We start from the raw sequence: 10,812 nt of genomic DNA on the forward strand, positions 1-10,812 counted from the left end.
TTAAAATTTTGTAACATAGTTTTATTTGATTTTAATTTTGTAATTGTGAAATTGCATATGCAAATGTAAAAAAGAACTCTTTCATATACAAAGTAGCAAACATACTTGAATAGTAATTACACTTATTGAATTCAAAAATTGAAAAGACTTCCTATACATATTCTTCTTGCATACTTAATATAAATACAATTATCGCACCTTGAAAACGTTCTCTCAATTGATTTTACCTCCTGAATATACATAGCTTGTGACAGTTAAAATATTTAGATTTTATTTTTTCATCATGCCAAAAACTTCATAATGTTTATATTTTCGATGATTAAAACATACTATAAACACATTGAATTATGGTTACACGTCAATGAGACAGGAACACCTACCTCCCTCCTTCCCAAGAAAACAAAACACCCAAGAAAATCAAAAACAAAAAAGACGGGTATTTACTGTATTTCATATTTAATTCATTCTGTGCACTCATGATTGCGTGACGCGTACTGCAGGTCGCTGTATTATACTGCTTTACATTACTACTTGTTAATTCATAGTTTTAAATCCTTTAAATGTTGCTTATATATCCACATTTCAAGTTGTACAAACAGACAGAAGTGACACAGAAAATCACTAACGTAATGGATAACGACAATAACATGTAAAAAACTGAGCAAAATAAAAACAGTATAAATCCATTCATTTTCTATGTTGTTGCATGTGTTCCTTTAATATTAATCAGTTTTGTAATCACATATTAGTAAAATTAACAAATGCGATCGGTAGAATTGGTTCATTGGTGAACTATAATTAAATGAAAATGGTTTTCTGGTATATTTTAAAGGGCTACAAAAACAAGAAAGCATTCATAGTAACACAGCTGCCACTTGATCATACGAAAATAGATCTTTGGAGGCTGGTGTACGACCACAACATACAAACAATTGTTATGCTCAACCAAGTTAAAGAAGATACGGTTAGTATAAGAACTCTTAAAAAAACCAGGCTTATAATTTTGAACACCAAACTCCCGTTTTGTCTAAATATAAAATTTCGGATTTGCGAGATCACATATACATGATATTTACTACACACTAAACATGCTTATAACTTGAATACATCGAAATATAAAAAAACAATGAAAATGCATAACACGTTTGTAATACACGACTGATAAAGTAAAGCATAAGTTAAATCGAAGATCCGGAATTCTCTTATAAGACTCTTCAGGGAACTTCGAATTAAAACAGTTAAACGACCAAATAAATAACGAAGTTGAAGAACATTAAAACACCAAATAGTCGAAAAAATGTGCCAAACCTGGCTAAGGCCATCAAAGACTGTGATTGAATAACGTAAGTGTATTGTATTCAAATTTTAAACATTTTTAGTATATGCATTTCTGTTCAAAATAATATGATTAATATAGACGATGAGGTCATATTTTATTATGTGAATTTTTAATCTTTTAACAAAAAATGTGTTCTGCTATGAAAATTCAAAGGCATTATTTGGTACCTGAAATTGCAAAAAAAAACCAATACAATTCGTATACCATTAGCTTGATGGGTAAATGGATATGATTATATCAACTAGGCACTTGAGTGGTGAAAATCATTCCTAATATTTGAAAAAAAATGATTGTTGATTGTATATAGATATAAGAAGATGTGATATGAGTGCCAATGAGACAACTCTCCATCCAAGTCAAAATTTATAAAAGTAAACCATTATAGGTCAAATTACGGTCTTCAACACGGAGCCTTGGCTAACCTGTATAGGCATTATTTTGGATAAGTTCCAATTTCAATGCCTATCCTGACATGAATATTTTCCTTACTTTTATAATTTGTACTGATAAATAAGAGGATAGACAATGTAAACACACTTTTTGCCAAAGGTATATGTTTTGTATATTGTAGGAACATTTTATGACTATATTATACACGAAGCATCCTTTATGATCATGTCAAATAGTGTAGATGTTGTCTTCAGAAGGTGCATGTCACTAAATGAGAGTTTTTCAAAGTTAATGAGATATTGATTAAGCTAGTATGAAAACAATGCATTTGAAAAAATATATACAGAAAAATATTTATTTTGGAAAAATTATATTTATTTCTATATATCTTTAGTCTTGTTTTTCAAATATTGTTTTTAACAAGTATAAATAAAGCTTATTATGTAAAAACAAAATCTTACCTAGGATGTGTATTGGCCTGAAAATCAAGAGACACCAATCCAAATTGGAGCTTTTAAAATAGAACTTACAGCAATGGAATCAAAGCCTTACTGTAACTGTTTACATCTTACCTTGAAGTATAAAACCTGGGTATGTACAAAATAAGCTTCAGTCTCTTTGTTATCAATATGAACATAAGAAGATGTGGTATGATTGGCAATGAGACAATTTTCCACCAGAGTCCAAATGACGTGAATGTAAGCATAAAAATCATTGTATCGGCTTTTACAACGAGCTGAAACCATACTGTATATACGACTATAATTTGCTACAACAAGCTACAATACCTCAAATACGTAAATGATAAATCCATCCAATTAAGAAAAAATAAAAAAATATGTATTCACGTTTTGTCTTGTTGGTCAATGGTTAAGCTCAGTCCAATAAGAACGAAAAGAATGATTATAAACGAACTCATACAAATAAGTTTTTTTAATGCTCAATTCAAATGCAAAACGCCATTTATGTTTTAAACTATATACTCAAACTGAAAAGTCGATAATAATAAAATCAACACTTATTAATTTTTTTTCATATTGTAAATCGCACATTTTTAGTAATCTATTGGAATATTTCTTGTATCTGGTTATAAACTTCATATTCGTATGCACAAAGGTGTTTTTATAACTTTTAGGATGAAAGGTCGTTGGTAATGTATCAAGCAAAGTGTTGGGATGACAATGCTGTAGTTCCAGATTCAACAGAGGATTTGTTTAATTTACTGTTTGAGGTGGAGAATAAATCTAATAATGGCGACGATAGTCCTATCCTTGTTCACTGCCTGTACGTCAATGTTTAAATATTCTAAAACATTTAGACTAAAGAGTGTGTGCGTGTGTGTGTGTGACAGAGAGAGAGAGAGAGAGAGAGAGAGAGAGAGAGAGAGAGAGAGAGGTGGCTTTACTAGTATTTCTTTTTTCGATGTTTATTTTCAGAATTAGTAACTAATATAAAATTTAGAGGCACATTTGCAGATAGTTTCGAGGGAGAGAGAGAGAGGTGGCTTTACTAGTATTTCTTTTTTCGATGTTTATTTTCAGAATTAGTAACTAATATAAAATTTAAAGGCACATTTGCAGATAGTTTCGATTAAAAAAACACACAGCCCTATAAAATTTACGTAAGCGTACAATCGATCCTCAATTCTCAACCTAAATGTCTCAAATCAGGAATAGGACAAAATCGTGAAATGTTCAGATCAGACAAATTGTCTAGTAGATAAAGATATAAGTCGAAGAAGGTTGTGAATTAATATTGCTCCATCCGAGCATAACAATAGTATAGATTGAATCACTGTCTGTGAATATCCAAATATATTTTATACATTTCTGCGTCCGAATCACTTTTAAACATTTAAAGGTGTGAGCCTTGGGTTAACCAATCTCAAAACGCTCACACCTTAAATGTTAAAAGCCAAGGATGTATAACTACCTAGACTAGTGATGAGCTATATGACTAAAGGGACTCGAAAAACCGAGCCAAATCCGCTTAAGTTCAACTTTGTCCGAGGGAGTTGGAACCTTAGTTTGTTCTTTAAAATATCAATCCATCAAACTCTACAAATTTATTTGTCGATAAAAAATTCTGCATTTGATGATATCATCTTCGGTGCATTTTTTATGCATTCAATATGGTTCTTCACGAACTAAGATTTTTCCTTAAACAAGGAATTTGTATTTACCATTCCCATTTTTGCAGGAAAAACACTGTTAAATCAGAAGAATTTAAAAGAATATAAAAAACCAATCGAAAATGAATTGACAAAAAAAGAAAGAATTTCAATCTCAGACATGTTCGTTGTATTTAATCTTGCAATAATCATGGTGACAGGAGCATTTTAGATAGAAAAAATCTCGAAGTTACGTGAATAGACTATTGAATACAATATAGTTAAATAAAAATGACATACAAATATATGAATGTTTTAGATCAGAATTTTTATAATTTATTAACTAATCTGAATCAGTTTATGACTCACTGACTTACTCGCAGTAGTCCGCTCAACATTATGTGTTTGGTATTTTTGTAGGATATATAGCCATGATACTCAAGCTATTCATTTAACGTATACTTTGTCACTTGTCATTGTAATTCAAGACTCAATTTGTTAAAATCATTATCATCAGCTAGATAAAGATGAATACATGTCTGAAAAGAACCATCAAAGATAGAAGGTCTACAATTTGGTTCGCAAGACGTTTATTTCGTCTACATAAGACTCGTAGTCAAAACAAGACTCGCCATCCAGTAAATAAATGTAAAATGTATAAAAAAGTGGGTATGATAAAAGTCATAATTTTGCCAATGAAATGACAAAAAATAGAAAATATTCAATTTTTCAAAAATTATGTTAATAAGCAAATTAATATGATCTGGACAATAGTGCAGTGAAGTAATTTGTGATGTGACTATGATGGCATTAAGGCATATTTGCCCTTAAATTACCACTTTACACACAGTCTTTGGACAAATTAGATATTATACTAGGCATTTCCTTAAAAATGTTTTACACACATCAACATTTTAGTAAAATTCATCTTATAGCAAAATATTTTTTTGCGTAAAGCCACTTAGTCGGCTCATATTTTTTATTGAAGACGAGATCTCAAAATGTGGCTTTTTGGGAGTTTATGCAGTTTTGCACTAAATTCAAGCAGTTAAAAGCCCTAATACAAATGTGTTTGACAACATTCGAAAATAAAAACAAATCTGATGTTTGTCTACGAAATAGTTATTTTTATCTACTCTAAATGTGTGATGTAAATTAAAGTTCAAAATTTTAAACTTATTTTTAATTGTTTTATTACATTAAATAGAAATGGTTGTGACAAAAGTGGACTATACTGTGTTTTGGCGACAGTGCTAGAACGACTGAGAATAGAACAAGATATCGATATTCAGCACATCATTAAACAAACGAGGAATAGAAGACCACAGATTATCTTAAACTATGTAGGTAGAAAAAATCTTAAATACGATTAATATAATAATGAAGATGTGGTATGATTGCCAATGAGACAACCCTCCACAAGAGACCAAATGACACAGAAATTAACTATAGGTCACCGTACGTCCTTCAACAACGAACAAAGCCGATACCGCATAGTCAGCTATAAAAATACCCGAAAATGTATATTATCAAGTCAACAACATGGTCATTTAAAGGTCATTTTATGCAATAAACTACCCACTTTTGTTTTATTTGAATGTTTTTGTGGTAGAATACAAGTTTTGGAAATTAATTCATTCATGAATCCAAACAGATGTTTGATTTTCTCAATTTAATTTATTCACAACTTTTCAACACTAGAGGTTATTTAGAGCTCATCATATTAATAAGATAAGAGTTCAAAGAAGGGTACGTGTTATAACCTCTACAAAAGTTATTTTTAGCAGACGTTTTATCACAAATAAGAAGATGTGGTATGACCGCCAATGAGACAACTTTCCACCAGAAACCAAATGACGTATTTTGACTGCTTTTAAAGTTAACATGATATATTTAGCGCACAAAAGCAAGTTAACTTTATTTGTGGTAGACCAGGCATTTGTGGTCTGTTTGTTGACATGTGTAACAAAGACCAGACCTTTAGGTGTGTGTACTTTTTACCAGTCCTAGTGAAAACTCTACTCCAGACCAGACATGTGGACAAGTCTGATTTTGACATTAAACTCGTTTCTCTTTTAACAGTGTGGCAAATTTTTCTCCCTCTTTGGTAAAAGCGCATCATAATATTATATTAGTTTGTTTACGAACATTTCATTATACTTTATCAATTAATACACAGCGGTCCTGATTAAAATCTAACTTTAGTTTGGAGCAGATCAAACTCAAGAGCATGGCCGGTTCTATCGATGCAGTCCAGTTGAAGTTAACATCATCGAGTAAACCTCAGGAGCGGAAATGTAAACAAATAACACTTACTTTCTTATGCCATAATAACAATTCCAGGGTTTGTACTTACATGAGCAACACAACGGGTGCATCATGTGGAGCAGGATCTGCTTACCCTTCCATAGCACCTGAGATCACCCCCGGTTTTTGTGGGGTTCGTGTTACTCTGTCTTGAATTTATATGTTGTGTTTTGTGTACTGTTGTTTGTGTTTTGTCCTTTTTTTTTAAATGACGGTTTCAGTTTATTTTCGACTTATGAGTTTGAATGTCCCTTTGCTATCTTTCGCTTCTCTTTTTCAAGGATTAAGTTTGATTTTTAAGTCCACTTCATTTTATTTCTAGGACAGGTTGGAACAATTCCAAAAGCTGTCACAATTTAACTTCGAACAGTTAAAATATTTGATCATCAAGTTAACTTGCTGTGCATTTTATGACCGCACCCATCTGTACTTTTGATATTTTTGGAAACAGTCTCATTGACAAAAACCTGTACATCTCTTTTTATAGTAAAGCAAACCAACATGTAGGCTTTGATTTTTGTCTAATACTGTTACCTTACCAGTATTGACACATCATTGCGAGGTAATACATTTTCATGCTTATTGATAGAGAAATGTTTCAGTTCGATAACTTTTGACGTATAATTAATCAATATTAAAATGAAACCATCCGTTTTATCACGTCCTGATAAAGAATCTATACAATATTTATAATGGAGGTTCAAAGTATCCGTATTTAAATATTAATTGCATTCACAACTATTTATTGTTTTGAAGGTTGAGGGGAGGTTAATAATGAAATGGAATTAATTTCTCTCAATTTAAAACACAAAATAGAAAATAAATAACGCTGTGGTCAGAGGAAAACAAGCAACTCAGTACTACGCCAAAAAAGACTTAACATTGTGCAACACAAACCCCACATTAAAGACGGAGAGGAACTACAGTGCTCTGTAGTAGGGTTTTCTATACGAATTGTATTTTGAATAAAATAGCATATTCACCAGGGGGAAAAGGGATATTCTCAATACTAAATGTCACAGGGTTTTACCTGTATAATAATGGTAAATTGTTTGACGTACAATTTGTTTTGGTTAATATTTGTCATTAAATACATTTTTCTCTTTCTGAATAAAGCAATTACATTTTTGTACTGTCTTTTGTTTCGATAAAAATGTGTTTGAATTAACTAAATATTTACTTCGGCCGTTGGCCTCAGTGAATATCAGTTGTTTTTTTTCAGAAGTCAATAAAACCACATGTTTACCTATTCAAAATACAGTAATTAAATATTATTTATGATAGATGAAACATATACATATAAACATGAGGAGATGTGGTATGATTGCCAATGAGACAACTATCCACCAAAGTTCAAATGAACTGGATTTAAGCAATTATATGCAACCAAACGGCCTTCAACAATGAGAAAACCCATACTGTATAGTCGCCTATAAAAGACCCCGACATGAAAAATATGAAACAATTCATTTGAGAAAAACTAACGGCCTAATTCATAACAAAACAATTTACGAAAAACAAATATGACAGACATGAACCAACGACAACCACTGAACTACAAGCTCCTGACTTTGGGACAGGCACATATAAAATGTGGCGGGGTTAAATATGCTTGAAGGCGCCAACCCTCTCCTAACCTGGGACAATGTTGTAACAGAACAACATAAGAACAAACTATAAAACTCAGTTAAAAGGGATTTAATTCATCAGATCGATACAAAGCAGAAAAACATCTAACAAAAACACAGACCGGACGTGGCAGGGTATTTATACATACCTAAAAACAAAAAAGACACAAAAGATACAGATCTGAGTGTACTCTCAGTTAATGACAGCTAGTTCGAAGCCAAAAAAAACTAATAAAAAAACTATGTATCAAAGACTAAAATACCAACCAGTACACATTCAATATCCAATGGATTTAATGTAAAAACGTCATTAACAATCAGAGAAAAAAATGATCTTGTGCAATGCCAAAATATAGGTATCGACAGATTGAAGTACCGTGAATGTGCATATGTGTATAACAATAATATTTAAAATGGTTTTAATTTACTAATTATTTTGATATGGTCATCTGCGACACAGGATTGATTTTGTGTATGTATATTTTTGAAAATATGTTCTTTCAAAACAAAATGTGCTATAAATTTTTTTCCTTTTTTTTAACAAAAGGTAGGTCCTACTTAGAGAATCGCATATATAAATTCAAAGTTATTCACATTAACTTATGACTATAATTTGAACTGAATGGACAGTTATACTACTTGTATAACAATGCAACAAATTAGACTGGACAGATAGTCATTTATAAAGGTCATTTATTATAATATTTTTTCTTTCATTTTTCAGGAACAGTTCCAGTTTATTTACGATGCTGTTTTAGAATACTTGAAACAGTTTGAAACGTATTCCAATTTCCAGTGACAAAACAACTGTTTTTTTTTCTAAAAATCAAATCGTTCACTAAATATGCCTCTTACTAAAACAACTTAGTTTTATTATTCTTCCAAACTGTTTGGTGCTTTTAATCAAGTGTGCTATGAACAAACTTAAAGAATATGTAAAGATATGAGCAAGTACCACCTTATGTCACTTTATTATATGTATGCATATAAAATAGCCCTTTTATTAAGAAACTGTTGAGTTCAATATTCATTTATCTATAGTGTAAAGAAAATATAACAAAACTTTCCATTGTGATGAAGAGATTATTACCCTTTAATATTGCCAAATTGGTTATATATATATATGTGTCTTCGCTTACAATGTTAACAAGACTCTAAGTTGTGTCGACTATTCTTTATCGATTTATATGATTTGACAATAGTTGCTCGAGTTGGGGGACTTTAACCAAGTTTGTCTACAGTTGCAAAATTATAACTTTTGATATCTATACTATTAAATGAGAAGACCTCATTTTGTGTGTCGCTTCTCTTCCTTCCACAATAAATTAATCATCATGCCTCTGTGTCCTATAGGTACCATGCATAGTCGCATTTGTCATCTATTCTAATGATTATTCAGTTTAGGTTATTTTTGGAGAAAAACGAAAATAAAGGCGTCCGGATATTGTTTCCGTCATCGGACGGACTTTTAAGTCATAGATAAGACTTCCGTGTAGGACTGTTTTAAAATTACACATAATTTTCATAAGTACTCGGGGACAGGACAATTATTTTTCGCGTTTATCTGCTGCATGTATACTATGATCATACTACTATAAAATATAGAGGCTCTCTATATAATATATCAGTGACCGCCGTGGATGTTAAAATTGGAATTGATAGTAAATAGCAAATACACTTTATTTATGATAAACAATTATGTATGTTCATAGGATACAGAAAACTCGCAAATAATTGAAATTAACAGAAAACAAAAAAAAAACGGACTTTGGAAAAAAGGGAGCGGGCTAGAAAATATTGTACTGTCGCAGTAACTATGACTTTTGATACCTTTCCTGAAATTCTCCAGTCATAAAATCTTTTACAAAAATTCATCCTACTACAGTTTACATACTTTCAACCACGCTCTAAATGCCCGCAATTTCGCGGGTGTGTTCTAGAATATTTGATAGTAGAAGGGTTGTTTGCCATCATATGGTATTGACTATCCTTGGCCTTCATGTTAATATTAACAGTTTTTACGAGAGTAATTTTTTACCTAAGGACAATATTAACTTTATTCACGTGTATGCAGTGAGGTCTCTGATTTTAATTAATGTAATATTTTTATTTCTAACACAATGGTCAAAACTGTAAATAAAGAGATTTGTTGTGAAAGTATGATTCCATTTGTCCTGAAGCCTTTTACGATAACATTGTTTATAAAGCTAGAAAATTTAAGATGTGTCCTTCAAAACCGTCTCGCTGCATTCATATGCTCAGTGGGAAAGGATAATATACTGTGATTTAATTACTACGCCTGGTATGTTTTTGTATCGTTTAGAGAATTATTAACTTGATTATCTATAATTCGAAGCAATACTAAAATGTTCCTTTTGGTCTTCTGTAGTTTTTCTATGCATTGCACAAATTCACGCCTCCTTGTACTGTTTACAGTGCCGTTGTATTAAATCTTCTATAAAGTACAGCAACTGATATAAAGTTTAGAATGGCATGGTTTATCATCACTAGGTTAAGCTTGCTTTCAGAAACAGCAAACATTCTTGAGTACGGTATAACAACTGTTATTCATATTGTTTGTTTTTGTTATCTTTAATACCGTTATTATTGAGTTAAGAACTTTTTCTGTACAGTTTTATATGTCTAGATAATTGTTATTTATTTTGTTATCACTTATAAAGTTATTTAAGGTTTTATTGTATGTTCTTTTGTGTACGTTTTGTTAATCTACTGCTCGAAATAAAATATTCTTTTATAAAGCGTCAACTTTAATTGATGTATTCGATCGTTATGGTTGAGTTATGAGCCGAAGAAAAGTTTAAAACAGGAACTGATATAAATAGAATTAAAAATAAACCTTCGTCATTTCAATGCTTTATTCCAAAGGCTTGCTCAGAGAGCATATATTAAAACCAAGATATGGTTGAACTCAAACAACTAATACCTTTCTTGTTTATTTCATCTTGGAAGAAAGTTTTTGACAAGATTTAGGAGATGTTTACAGTATGAAATTTAAAAAAGAGAGGCGGAAGATACCA

At 31.0% G+C, this 10,812-nt stretch overlaps 1 protein-coding gene across 1 annotated transcript in view; it reads left to right on the forward strand.

Moving 5' to 3' along the window:
* LOC127732075 (receptor-type tyrosine-protein phosphatase S-like) overlaps window positions 1–10,540 on the forward strand; it is a 60,666-nt gene extending 50,126 nt beyond the window's left edge. Inside the window, exons 22-26 of the mRNA XM_052241133.1 lie at window positions 833–964; window positions 2,195–2,320; window positions 2,865–3,013; window positions 5,047–5,182; window positions 8,499–10,540. Coding sequence (XP_052097093.1) covers window positions 833–964; window positions 2,195–2,320; window positions 2,865–3,013; window positions 5,047–5,182; window positions 8,499–8,573 — 618 coding nt within the window. The 3' untranslated portion in view covers window positions 8,574–10,540. The remainder of the gene's footprint in view (window positions 1–832; window positions 965–2,194; window positions 2,321–2,864; window positions 3,014–5,046; window positions 5,183–8,498) is intronic.
* The last annotated feature ends 272 nt before the right edge of the window (window positions 10,541–10,812 follow it).

This window comes from Mytilus californianus, unplaced genomic scaffold, assembly GCF_021869535.1.
Source record: "Mytilus californianus isolate M0D057914Y unplaced genomic scaffold, xbMytCali1.0.p SCAF_1, whole genome shotgun sequence".
Taxonomy (NCBI): domain Eukaryota; kingdom Metazoa; phylum Mollusca; class Bivalvia; order Mytilida; family Mytilidae; genus Mytilus; species Mytilus californianus.